The following is a 14805-nucleotide window of genomic DNA, read 5'->3' as shown; positions in this document are numbered from 1 at the left end:
GGCCCCTATGGTGGAAACACTTATCGTTTACATGATGGTGGAGCATCTGTGGGATCCTTGAGAGGCTATTAGGAAGTGGGACACAAGAGCAATTCATATGCTATTTATGCCACATTCTGTTTTTTAAGAAAGGCATGCATGCTGATGTCATGATACTGTTCTGGTTGGCAGGATTGTAGTTTGGGCATCTCCTCATTTAGAGGATTAGTATTCTCTAACTGTACCATTAAGATTGGTTTTGTTCACATTATGTTTTTTGTATCCTAAAGCAAAATATTGTAACTGTTTTCATCAAAAAAGTCATAGATTTGTTCATGAAGCATGAAATTAAGATATAAATGATATTTTTAGATTTGTGCTGCTCAATTTCAGCTCTGGAAATGTTTGTTCTTTATTATCTAGAACTGAATGTGGAAAGTAGTAACTTCCCTGGAGTGAAGTTAAAGCCAAAGGTGCCCATGCGTTCATATGGGAGCTGGGAAGGGTCTGTGTCAAGCCCTTCAGGAGAGTGCAGTCCTGTTCTCATAGGATCGTTTCCAAAAAGAGGATTTATGAATGGAAGCAGAGAAAGCACTGGTTATTTAGAAGAGCTAGAAAGAGAGAGGTAAACTTCTTCATTTATTCATTCAGTACGCATTGATTTCTAATTTTAACATGCAAATTTACTAACATATCTAATATTTAGCTATCATGCATATGATTTTGATCAGTAGTATACTTATCCTACCAGGGAAGGAAACCAGGAATATACATTAGATTTAAATACACAAAACCATCAAAAATTCTAAACCACGTAGCTTCTGCATATATGTATTTCATTGTTACTGTTTGTTTGCTGAAGGTTATTTTATTTTATCAGCAGATTTTCAGCACCTTAACTATTTTTTTGGAGGTGAGGGGTGGAGTATCCCAAACACCTCCATATCTCCTCACTGCTATTGATAAGTGCTGAAACTGTAGCAATATGATGGTGCAATCTGCAATCTTTTTCTTGTTTGCAAATGTTTATAGCTACCATAGGTGGCTGATTGGTTACTTAATATTAGGAGTCATTTACCTAGTGATTCTTTTCTCTTAACAAAAATGACTGCTAAAGAAAGGCATCTTGAAGATGTTGTCCCCACGTGATGTTTTGCCTGTTGGCAAAACCATGGACTTTTTTTTTTTTTTTTTTTTTCTTGGAAAGTAATATGAAGAACATACATCTAGGGCATATTGTAATGTTGTCCCACAATATCAAATAATTGTGAAGGAAATGCAAAGTAAGAGACATGCAGCTGTTTCCATTGAAGGCTTCTTTATATCCTAAAATGAATCTGACTGAAATCCCAGATGTTTTCAGAGACCTCTCTGCAAGACAGGGGTTTCTAAAGATTTGGGCATTGAAAACTACTTGATGGATGGGATGTGTGGTAGGTTGAACTTGGTTGGCTGCCAGGTGCCCACCCAGCTGCTCTCCCACTCCCTCTCCTCAATAGGACAGGGGGAGAAAATATGATGAAAAAGCTCATGGGTCAACATAAGGACAGGGAGATCACTTACCCATTATTGTCATGGGCAAACCAGACTCGACTTGGGGAAAATCAATTTACTGCCAATTAATAACAGAGTAGGATGGTGACAAAACAAAACTAAAACCACCTTCCCCCCACCTCTCCCTTCTTCCCAGGCTCAACTTCATTCCTGACTTCTCTATCTCCTCCCCTCACTTTGAGTGGTACAGGGGGATGGGGAATGAGGGTTGCAGTCAGATCATAGCACTTCATCTCTGCTGCTCCTTCTTCTTCATGCTGTTTCCCTCCTCCAGCCTGGGGTCCTTCCCATGGGACACAGTCTTTCATGAACTGCTCCAGCGTGGATCCTTCCCATGGGCTGCAGTTCTTCATGAACTGCTCCAGTGTGGGTCCTTTTCCAAGGGATACAGTCCTTCAGGAACAGACTGCTCCTGCATGGGTTCATTTCCACAGGCTGCAGTTCCTGCCAGGAGCCTGCTCCAGCATGGGCTCTCCATGGGCTGCAGCTTCCTTCAGAGCACATCCACCTGCTGTGGCATGGGGTCCTCCATGGGCTGCAGTGTGGATACCTGCTCTGACATGGTCCTCTGTGGGCTGCAGGAGGACAGCCTGCTTCACCATGGTCTTCTCCACGGGCTGCAGGGGAATCTCTGCTCTGGTGCCTGGAGTACCTCCTCCTCCTTCTTCACTGACCTTGGTGTCTGCAGAGTTGTTTTTCTCACATTTTCTCACTCCTCTCTCTCACAGCTGCTATGCAGCATTTTTTTTTACCCTTTCTTAAATATGTTATCACAGAGGTGCTACCAACATTGCTGATTGGCTCAGCTTTGGCCAGCAGTGGGTCTGTCTTGGAGCTGGCTGGAACCATAATACAAAAGCTTTGTGGGTAGCACTTTAGAAGCTCTTTCTCTAAAGGACCTTTCCTGCTGTTTAGTAAAACTTTTGCAATCAAGCTGAAAGGAGTACACTTTTTCTCTTAAAGTACTATGTCTAGGTCCCTTTCAGTCCTATCAATAAAATTGAAGCAATTTCACATGAGTCTGTTCTGATCCTCATCTAGTAGACACTCCATTTTTTCATTTTCCTAGTCAGGATCACTAAGAATTGCCACCCTCAGGCAATACCATTCCAAGCCTTCGCTTATTTTTGGCAATCCTGTTGGTATCCCCTTTCCCCACCGATTCTAGTTTAAAGCCCTCTTGATCGATCCTGCCAGCTTACACCCAAAGACACGTTTTCCCCAATGGGACAGGTGGATCCTGTCAGGCCCCAGCATTCCTTGTGCCTTGAAGACTCTTTCTTCCATGGTTATAAATCCCAAAGTTTTGGTGGAGGCACCAGTCCTGGAGCCAGGTATTGATATCTTGGGCTCATCTGTTCTTTCCAAGGTGTCTCTCTATTGCTGAGAGGATCTAGGTAAATATTGCCTGTGGTCCTAAATTTTTTAGCATTCTTCTCAGGACCCTAAAATCTCTTGATTGACCTTAGACTTTTTGTTGCAACATCATTAGTACCCATATGAGAGAGTAGGAGTGGATAGAAGTCTGAAGGTTGTACTAAGCTCTTCAGTTGTCTGGTGACATCCCTAATTCTGGCCCCAGGGAGGCAGCAAATTTCCCTGAAAAGAGGGTTTGGTGTGCTTCCATTCCACACAGGTGGGAGTTGCCAATGACCATAACTCACTGTTGTTTCTTCTCAGTGCTGGTCTTAATGCAGGTGTTGTTGTGATGGATTGGTCTATTTGACCTTGGCAAGACTGCTTGCCTAGGTTCCCCCTCTAGCTCATTATCATACCCAGGGCCTCATACCTATTCTGTAAGGGTATCTTAGAGGGTAAGGAGGGGTTTCTCTTAAAGGTCCATGCAGTTCACCTTCTTCCACCCCTCCCCATCCCTTGTAACACTGTCTTCCTCCTGGCACCAAACAGGTCCTGGACCTGCCTCTATAGTGAGTTGGCTTGTGTGTATCAGAGGTAGCAGAGCACAGCTCCATTGGTCAATCCCCTTCTCAGACTCTTGAATACTCCTCAGTCTGCCCATCTCCTCCTGCAGCTCTGTCACCAGGCAGAGCAGTTCATCTGTCTGGCCACACATCCCACAGGCTTGCTTGCTATCACTCTCCACCTCCAGGAATATCCCTGTGCACATTGCACAGCAAGAAACCTGAGTGGTCACATGCTTTGACAGGAGCTTTCTCTGTGTGGCTGTATTGGTTCTACCAGATGTTAGAAGCTCAGGAGAAGCAGAGGACACAACTTTTTGTTGTGTAGTCACCATGCTGCCACACACCTGCTCTCTGGGAAATGTATATGCTCATCCATTGCAATCAACTGGGCTGATTGTTTTAGCTTGTTTTAAATCTCCTGTGCTGTCTGGTGCAGGCTCCACCCCTTGCTGGCTCATCCAATCAGTGGGTCCGGGTTCAGTTGCTCGGGGAATGCCCCCTGTTCAGTGTAGTCTCTCCTTTTCCTTGTATCCCTTGCCGCTGCTTGCTGCTGCTCCTTGCACTGCTCTGGCATCCGTTGCAATCTGAAAAGTTTCCCCTTCAGGTCAGAAATTGAGTAAAATCTCTAGCTGAATGGGAAAATCAGGGACATTCCACATTCAGCTCTACTTGCCTATCCTACTGCTTTTTTTCCCCTGCTTTTACTCTGGTGTCTGCTCCCAACTGTTGCTACTGCTTATGTATGTAAGTACCTCTCTGACAAAAACTATAGGGCCAGGATTGGAACCTAGCCAGTTTTCTGTGGGAACAGTTCACATGTCATTTGCACCTGCTGATTTGGTTTTGGGGCAACAGCAAGTGCCCAGACTGGGATGATCTGCAGAAAGTGATGCAAAGTATATGTGGCATCTTTCACGTTTATAACTCTATGTGAGCTGACATGCAGCAACTATTTGAGACTGTCTTTACTCCTGATGGAAAAAAAAATTAACATCTGGGAAACAAATCACAGATGGCCTGGGGAAGCACAGGCCAGAACCCCATGGCCAGCCAGTGACCCAGGTCAGTCCCCCAAAGTTACCAGCTGATAGAGATATGCTGCAAAGAGTGAGAGGGGAATTGTTAAAATCCTTAGAACTTGCAGGAAGGAAGACTGTAAATTGGGCTAAGGTCCGAGAATGCCAGGAAGGAAATGCTGAACATCCTTCTGAATATTATGCCCAATTGGTTAAACAAATGAGAATGTTTGGAGGGGTCAACCCTGAGAAGGAGGAAAATCAATCTTTAATAGTATCTTTCTTTGTAGTTTAGTCAGGCCCAGATGTTAAGAAATATTTTTCTAAACATATACCTGGATGGCAGGGCAAAGGATTGGATTAAATATTCAACATTGCCATGTTCATGTGTAATGGAAGAGATGAAAGACAGGTGAAGAAAAAAGAAAAGAACATGAACAGAAAGCTAGTCTACTGGCAGCAACATGGAATAGCAATCCTAGACTGAGGGGACAGGGGTGTGGAGATCTTCAAGGCAGAAGCAGAGAAGGAAATTTTAGGAGCAATGGGCCTCAAGGAACAGGAGACTGTTGTAATTATTGTGGACAACAAGGTCATTGGAAACAGGAATGCCCAATAAGACCAAAGGGCTTCCCAAAAGGACCCCTCAATCCTATGGTGCAATCTTTCCCTGCTCTATACAATTGGGGTAGCTAGATTTCGCCCAGGATTGACAAGCAGGGACCTATTATGCAGTCACTACAGGACCCTCTGAATACAAAATATTTTCCCCTTCTTATGAGAATCCAGTCTTAAATCTTTTAATTATGAACATAATTACCCCTGTCTAATAGATACAGGGGCAACTTTTTCTACCTTAAATCAGTATATCTATTAATTCTGACTCTCAATACCTTTTTGCATTTACTTGGAGAAAGATACAGGTAACATAGGCAAGGCTCCCTCAGGGCTTCACTGGGTCCTCCACTAGTTTTCTAAAATTTTAGTAAAAGATTTGCAGGATGATGTGTTTAAAAATGGATCCTTTTCTGATACAGTATGTTGATGGCTTATTACTAGCCAAGGAATCTTGTATAGGTGACACCCATACCTTACTGTTTGCTTTAGCTGAGAAGGGACATTGAATTTCTATGCATAAGTTACAATTTTTTTTATAAGAGAAGTGTAAAATATCTGGGTTACATTCTCCAGCAAGAAAAGTGGCATTTATCTGAGAACCATATTAAAGCCATTCAAAATCTTCCTCGACCAGTTACTAAAAACAAATGTGAGCCTTTTTAGGAGCTGTAGGATTCTGTCAACCCTGGATACCTGCTTTTGAGGAAATGGCAAAACCACTGATACAGATTACTGATCATGATGCTGGAGAATCCATTCACTGGACAACAGACAAAGTAAAGATATTCAAGCTTTTGAAGCAAGCTGCACCTGCTCTGGGATTGTCAGACTACGATAAGCCATATACCTTATTTGTACATGAAGGGAAAGGAATAGCCTTGGAGTTGTTAACTCAAAGCTGTGGGAGATGACAAGGCCCAACTGCACATTTTTCAGCTAAGTCAGATCTGGTAGCTCAAGGATCCATTGCCTGCACCTGTGCGATGGCTGCTGCAGCACTCTTAGTTGAACAGAGTAAAAATCTAGTGCTCGGACACCCTCTGATAGTACAAGTACCACACGAAGTTGAAATGCTGCTGTCTCAGCACATTGTGCAGGCAATGTTGCCACAGCGAATCACTATGAGCTGATTTTCATAACAATGGAAAACATAACAAAAGACTGAACCTTGCTACTCTACTCCCTTTACCTGGGGAAGGAACTCCATATCATGATTATGTAATAACAACCTGTGAAGCCAAAAAGACTCGAAGATTTAACAGATGTGCCATTTTTAAATCCTGATCTAGAACTATTTGTAGATGGGTCCTCATATTATCTGAACAGCAACTGTGTTACAGGTTATTCAATAACTAATGTGAATGAAGTAGTGGAGGCTTCATCACTCAGTCCGAAGCTGAGTGCACAAGCAGCAGAATTAATTGCATTAACAAGGGCCTGTCAGCTGGCCAAAGAAAAGACTAAATATTTATACTAATTCTCAATATGCATTTGGAGTATGACACACTACTGAGCAGTTATGGAAGCTGCGTGGGTTTATGACTTCTATGGAAGTAAAATATCAAATGGTCCTCAAATTACGGAACTGTTAAAAGCTATACAATTCCAGATAAACTTGCTATCGTTCATCAGACAGCTTGTAGCAGTGTCCCGATCCAATGTCAGGGGAGGTTTCGATATGATCCCGAGAGTGAGATTAAGACAGAAACGAGGTCAAATGCCGTATACCCAAAACCATTTTTATTATTTAAAGTGAAGAGGGGTAGCGATAGGACAGAATGGAAGGAAAAGACAGAAATCAAGCAAGCGTCCGGAATAGAATAGCAAGAATAGTCACCACCAGGGATCCAGCAGCGTCCCGTTGTTCCTCAGTCTTCAGTTCTTCGGTGGTGGGTGCACACACAGCAAAGTTCTCTGTTGCCTTTTAAGTTCGTCTTACCAGCTGATTAGCATACCTGCCCACCTTTAGTTTTTCCTCTGGTCCCACAGGTTTTTGCTGACTTCATGCCTCTTGAGCAATCATCCGGCTTCTGGGGCAGAAATGCTCACCTCTTATCATTTCAATGGCGAAGGAGCAAAGTCATTAGCAATGCATGCATGGTGTCTGGCGTACACAATAGAGCCACAAAGTATCGGGCCTACATGATGGAGCCAGTGATAAACATTTGGTTTCACTCAGTCCACGTCTCCCCCTTTGAGGCCTATCTAAGGAGTTTGACAATGCAACTGCAAGGGAGTGGGGGGTGCATCCTTCGATACACTCCTGCTTCCTTGGGTGACATTCCATAGACTAATCCAAAGGCTGCAGCTTGTCCTTGAGGTTTGCACACACACAAGCAAGCTTTGAGACAATCGTTTGACATTTCAGTCTCTCACAACCAGTGGAAGGACAAAAGAAGAAATAAGAAATAGTCTAACAGATATTACCGCTGAAGCTGCAGCACGACTGCCATATGAACCACTGGGCTTACAAACAGTCCAGTGGTCTGACCTGGTGTTGCCTGCTCCTGAAAAGATGTTTGACTGTTTCTGCTGAAGAAATTGACTCTTGGAAAAGGTATGAAGTGACCAAAGACTCCCAGGGAATATGGAGAGCAGGTATGGAAAACCTTCCTATTTTACATAAGCAATACCTGATTCCCATAGCAAATACACATCATCATCTAGGGCAATTTTGGACTGCTGTACTACCCAGACAGCACTGAAGAATTGGTTTGTGACAGAAATTTATGTGCAGCCTAATAGGTAACTGTGTCTTGCATGCACTACCTTTAACCTTAATGAATATTTAACAGAGACCTCAACAAACAGCAAAACTGTCTCCCTGTGAAATACTACTCGAAAGATTGATACAACTCCCCGGAACTGATGTACCCACTCATGTAATTTTATTAGCAGGAAATGAAAATGTGACCCAGTATATTTTACAGGTTCATAAATTATTAAAATACAGTCAGGCCCGTGCACAGCTAATGCAACCAGTACCTCTAGAAGGGGCTCTGCACCCCTTCAGTCTAGGGATTTATGTTTGAATAAAAGTACACAAAAGAAAGGATAACTTATCTCCTCAGTGGGAGGGACCATTTTTGGTATTGCTAACCTTTGTCAGCAGTAAAGGTGGAAGAAAAATAGACTTGAATTCATCACTCACACCTAAAAGCTGCAGCCAGTCTGAAAGTGGAACCAGGAAACCCTTCTGCCGCTAAGGGAACATCCACCACTGCAGAGGCTGATTCATCTACAGCTGGGAACGTATGTAGAGCCAGGAGACTGGCTGTGAAACCACCGATCTTGAATTCGACAACAGGAAAGTGGAAAGTAATCTGATACTTATGAATTGCACATGGACTGAACCGTACCCTTACTTAGAATTAGAGTGCAACCAAGGGATAATTATTTTTGCTATTTGTGTCTGTTTGTTTTTCCTGTTAATAGTGATTTGGAAGCCTTGATTTTAATATGATAGCTTTCTTATAAGCCTGTGGTGGAATAATGATTATATGTATTCATTCCATAATTCGGCCACAGTCCAAACTATAGCAGTAGCAGCAAATAAGCCCAACTGTTGGATACGCATTAAAAGCCCATCCTCTACTGGAAATCAACTCTCCCGGGTTTCTGTCCTATTGAATACTCAATGGTAAAGGATGGGCATATACATTATGAATTTTCACTAAAGAAAGGAAGGATACTGCCCTTCCACCAAGAAGGGTTTGTCACTAGTTTGAAAGGAGACCCCTGGGTATGCTTGGAGAGCAAACCTATTGACAAGCATACTCACTTTGTAGGGGCTGGGAATTGGAAATGCCAATATATGTTTAATAGAATTAATGGAAATGGATAATCCAGATCTTGGAACCATATAGATGAAAAGGGGACTTATGCCTGGAATGTTCCATAGATTTGTTCCTATGCCTAAAGGCAGTTGGTATTCCTCCACAGATTCTTCCAAAACCTTACTATATACTACATCCATTGAGTGTGGAAGGGAGATTCTCCAAAAGCCCTTACATACATAAAACCTATTATAATAAGACATCACACTGTAGATTTGTTCCTGGATGGAGTTTATCAGGCCCTGCAGACTCTAAGACAATGTGGATATTTGCAGATAGATTAACTTGTTATTCTGTAGGAAGCCATAATCAAACTAAAGATAATTATAAAATTTTGGTCTATAGGATCCTGATTGCTCTGAGACCTTTAATCCAGGTCCAAGCTTTACTGGTTTACCTAAACAACCAAATCTGGCACACGCTAACCCTTTTGCAGGAAACAGTTTACATGACTCAGATTTATTTGAAGATTATACTACCCTATATACACAACTACCAGGGAGATATTAGATATGTGGAGAAAGGGCATTCGAGTATTTACTCTCAACCTGAGCTGAAAAGAGTATTCTAAGCGCATTAATACCATCCACACAGGTTAGAACCAGTATCACTTCTGTCTCTGTAGCTCATAACTACTGATATATATGGGAAAAAGTGTTACAACCCTCTGATAGAATGTGGCACCTGTTTGTAAGAGCTTTTATCCCATGGTTAGGGATTGTTGAACTAGAAAGAGCTATTGTAAGCATATCAGCAAAAGTAGAAAAAGCTCTTAATGTAACTGCAGATAGTATAGTGGCCTTACAGGAAGAGATTAAATCAATCAAAACTGCAGAATTGATTAGCCTTGGACAACCTATTAGCCGAACAGGACAGAGTATGGGCATTATTGAATAATAGCTGCTGGTTTTATGTAAATCAACACCAGAAAAAATGAAACTGATATAAACAAGATAAACACTCATTTTAAAATATTACACGAAGCAAGACAGGGATCTCCCCTACATCTGTTCGGGTGGTTAACTTCTCGTCTCCCAGACTTAGGTATAGGACTGTGAACTGAAAGGATTTTGGTTGCTGTATTCACTGTCTCATTTTGCTTTGTAATTATATATGTGTTTGCAGTGTCGTATTACCTTATTCACTTGACTTGCTGTCACCAAATGGGATAAAAGAACTTATCGACACCAATGTGATGTAGATAAACAGACACTCCTTTATTAACGGCCGGGTGTGTAGGGGAGTCGTCTCACCAACAACACACACCTAACTCATGTAACATGCTGATTATATTGGATACAGTAATACATAATAAACAAGTTCTCATACATAAACATGCTAATTCCTGTAACTCATTTTCTTATTCCCACCTCTTTCCGGTCATGCGCACTTGAGTCCTGAAATGAGTCGGGGGGATGCTTTTGCGACCACCACGGACTACTGACTCAAAAGAAAGACCCTCCAATGTCCTTGTCTCAAGGACTTTGGCTCACATTGCAATTTTAACATGCTTCGAGGCCCTTTCACAATGTATCTTTTAGAACACCTGGTCTGCAGGGCAATAAATTGTCCTTACCTGGACAGCCTAACAATGGTACCTGGTCATGAATCTTATACTTTGAATAGAAATCTGGTTAATGATTATAATGATTAGCCTGGGACTTTACAAAGGATTTTGTAGCAGCATGACTGGTTGTATGGTTACTCTAAATCATTCCTTATTTAAATCATCAAAAATCATTAAAATCAGCTCAAATTAATAACATTGCTACTAAAATAATGAATACTACAGTGTGACTCTGACAGTCAAAAGAAAAGGAGGGACTGTTAGGAAAAAATCTCATTTCCTAACTATTGTACCAATTAGTCTTTACAGTATGAAATTGTATGAACTTTCTTAAGATATATATATATAGTTTACACTGTATACTGCATAGTCATGCTTAAGTCAGCATGACTAAAGGACCCCAGCTCATTGCAAGGAGGAGGATGAAAGCACCCACCCTGAAGAATAAAGGATATCCCTGGACTACTGAGATAACACCAGCATCCTATCCCCTCTAACACCCTCCCATTAGCTGGCATCGTAGATAAGTAACTGCAGCAAGACCGACTCCAGGGATGTCTAGATCAAGAAAGAAGCAGATGGATGATGATGCCATGGAATTATAGTTGCTTTGCAAAACAGTAGTATGTGTGTGTTAAGTAGGGATTGGTCAAATCATGTTGTATCTGAACACTTGAAAGGTATAAGAACCCTGTGTAAAACTGCATTTGGGGTGCCTCAATTTGAATGGGACACCTCGGGTAAATGAATAAAAGAATTAATCTTGTAATTCTATACTTTGCATCCTAGCCTCTCTCCTTGGTCGGCATGGGCCAGTTGTGAAATTTTTGTGACACTGTGCAGAATGCCTGCATGTACAGAGATCAGGCAGCCAGGGTATGTGTTAGAGGTTTGGGAAGTTGGGAGGCAAAAAGAGGGACTCACAGACTTTCTCTGAGCAGAATCTGTTATCGTTTCATTCAGTCTGACTACTGTGTCCCAACACAGGGTTACAGCCCTTGAGTTAAGGAATTTCTGCCCAGACCCATCCTTGTGACTGAGGAATTCCAGTTATCCTGTAATTCTGCTATAGTTACCTGCAACAGTAGGGTAATTGTTGTTTATTTCTTTTCCCTGATTTTTGATTGTAAACCCATCTGGTATAATAGCTGTCTAAGTAAATTAATTAATGTGTGGTCTTGACATTCTTTATTTAAAAAACAAACAAACAAACCAATTCCACGGTTCTGTTTCAACATAGCTGTTATATCAAATCTCAAAAGTTCTGTTACTCTGTGTTTAAAAACATTCAGCACTCCTAGGTTTGTGTAGTTTTTCTTAGATGTGTGTAGTTTTTCAGTCTTTTGCAGCTAGACAACTGAATTGTTAGTATAACACTATGGTTTTCCTTAACCTCTTTCATAGGTAATGTAGCTGTCATTAAGAATGTGATTCAATAGAATAGGCAATGCCAGTTACTTCTTTATACATCTGAATTTTTACAAGAATTCTATTTTTTTTCCTTTCCAAGATGCATTGAATCCCGTCAGTATTATTCTCAGTTCTGCCTCTGTGTCCTTGAAAAAAATTAGGGCTGTTAGTTTAGCAGTAGCTAATATAAACTAGATCCTGGAAAATTTATTTTTCCGTTTGAACAATGTTCAGGTTACTTGCTTTGGGTATGGAATATTAACCTTAAGTCATTTGAAATATTTTAAAAGCAGGAACTAAGATACTTTAAAAAATGCATTTTTAAATTCTTTATCCTACATGAAGTTCTTTCATGTGAAAGCTTGATTATCTTCTTTCCAAATCATGATTGAGATGCATTAAGAAAGTAGTCAAGAGGAATTTTTATTTTTGTTGTATGTTGGTTTTGTTCCTTAACAAAATATTTATAGAAATTATCTATGACTTCTTTGTGCATTTTACAAAGGCTCATATGGCTCTTGCTCAGAAAGATTACAACCTGAGTTTAGAGAAAGAAAGATGTAGAAGTTAAGGGATGGGAAATAATACTGGGCAAACTTGTATGCAACTTTCCGTCCTCTAGGTTAGTGTTTGAGTTCAGTCTTAAGCATTATCAGTCCAGCTTTGTTTATGAATGCTATGCTTATTTAATTTTTTAGGTACCTCTATCTTTATATTGGCTGTAAACTAACATGATTTTAGCATTTACTTTTATGTTAATGAGCAATATTAAAATGTCAGAAGGAAGAAGAGTGCTTGCAGAAAGTGCTTACAAGAAACTAATAAACTTTTATTTAAAGAAAAAAAAGCGGCTTGTCTGTATACCCCTATTAGCAGGATTTGGGCTGTAAAATTTAAAAATGTATTTTTTAAAAGTATAATAACAACAATATGTAACTATATTGATAAATATTTCAGGTATATATGTGTAGTTTATAAAGGATTCATAAAATAGTATGTAAAAACTGTAATATTTTTTTATAGTTTGCATATAAATGTCTTCAATTCCTTATATTGGTATTCTGATATCTTTATAATTCTAAATGGGTATCATAAGTAGTTATACTCAGGTCTGCAGTATGCTTATGATACCCATTTGGAATGTGTTAAGCAGCTGTAAATATATCTATATAACATGATGGAAAAATACTCTTTGAAAGTGTTTTTAATAATCATGGGTTTGTGTGCTTTAACATTGTTTTGTCATGGATGACAGTGAGGAGGCACTACAAAGGCAGAAAAGAACTGAATTTAGTAATGGGATTCTGAGGTGTATATGCTTCTGCAATATCTGAGCCTTTTCTTAAAAAGCAGTTGTAGTTTGCTGCATTGTATAAAGCATATTGTCATAAAGAAGCAGGATGCAAGTTAGCACATGACTAATAACTGCTTAGATTTCACAAAATGCCTCTCAGCTATAGATTTCAAACTGGTTTTATAAAGAACTATAGGTATTCTTTCTTTTACAGATGTGGATCTGATATACAAGAAGTTAAAGTGACTTGCTTAGCACAGCTTAGTTTGATTAGCTAGGGCCAGGGAACAGAACCCACCTTCTCAATTTCTTGTTAGTGCCATCTTCGTCAAACCTCATTTCTTATTTTACCTTTTATATATGTATCGATGCTTATTGCTGTACTTGTATTTGATAATGAAGACTTACTAGTGAGACATTTCCGGCTTTTGTTTTTGATAGATCTCTGTTGCTTGCGGAGCTTGAGAAGGAAGAGAAAGAAAAGGACTGGTATTATGCTCAGCTTCAGGACCTTACTAAAAGGATTGATAGTATCCCCCTTACTGAAAATGTAAGTAACTAGAGCATGCTCATTTATGTATTTGGTGCTATGATCTCTGTTTGGATGCTGTGTATATTTTATAAATTCAGGGAGATTCTCTACTATTTTTTTCATTTAAAGCATTTTTCTGTTCACTATGCAAAGTTAATTCAGCCTAAATAATGTATTTTTTCCTTTGCAATTCCCTGGTTTTCAGATGTTATTTTACCTGTTAAAATTCGTACCCATCAGTATGAATGTCAGTGCTAGAGAGGAGCACTGAAAAGTTATGACAAATGTGTTGTTATATGTCAGTAGATTTCTTCTTTAACTGTATCCCCCAGTGGCCTTTTTTTTCCTATCAGTTCTGTTATTTTATGGATTCTTTTAATTTTGAGAGCAATATTAGCCTAAGAGATCATTTACACAGGAGCTCTTAATTCAGAACAGTGAGTAAAATGGTGCTATAGCCTATGCAGATATTAATGCCCCTGCAAACTTTTACCTTGGCATTGCCAAACTATAGTCAAGTCACTGTTTTCTGGGATAATGAAGATCTCCGATATCCCACATAATACAGGTTTTCTGCTGTCAGACCTCAGCAGCTTGGATATGTTTGCAGTGCATTCTTTAGTACGTACAGTTATGGGAAGACTTGGTTTCCTATCTCTACAGAGCCAGATCTGTTCAGGAATCAGATTAGCTGTATTTATGCAGTACTGTCAGAACTAGTCAGCTCTCTGGAAGTAGAAATAGAATATGGAAATACTTTAGTGACTGGGGCGAAACAGATGTACTTGAGCAAATCTAATATTGAATCACAGCCAAGTTAATCAGGAAACCAGGGATAAGTGGAGAAAGAAGGAAAAAGGACCTTGAGGAAATGTAATCTATTTTCCAAAGGCATTGTCAGTTGTATCTGTGTCACTCTAAACATGTCGTATGTTTTAAGGTGAAGCTTCCTCAACTTCATAGGTAATCAATTAACTTAGCTCTTCGTATTATTATATTTTTTACTTAACATCTATGCTAAATCTTGTTTGTGGCAATTTATGTCCATCACTACTTATTCCATCCACAGTAAAA

General features: G+C 40.0%; 1 protein-coding gene across 1 annotated transcript in view; it reads left to right on the top strand.

Annotated features, from left to right (window-relative positions):
• The window catches only part of LOC141917655 (adenomatous polyposis coli protein-like), a 124521-nt gene that overhangs the window by 29542 nt on the left and 80174 nt on the right, over nt 1-14805 (top strand). The window contains exons 4-5 of the mRNA XM_074811017.1: nt 403-604; nt 13641-13749. Of these exons, the coding sequence (XP_074667118.1) occupies nt 403-604; nt 13641-13749 (311 nt within the window). The remainder of the gene's footprint in view (nt 1-402; nt 605-13640; nt 13750-14805) is intronic.

The sequence above is a fragment of the Strix aluco genome, chromosome W (assembly GCF_031877795.1).
Source record: "Strix aluco isolate bStrAlu1 chromosome W, bStrAlu1.hap1, whole genome shotgun sequence".
NCBI classification, from domain to species: domain Eukaryota; kingdom Metazoa; phylum Chordata; class Aves; order Strigiformes; family Strigidae; genus Strix; species Strix aluco.
Note: the sequence above shows the minus strand (reverse complement) of the source record. Positions and strands in the feature narration are given on the sequence as shown.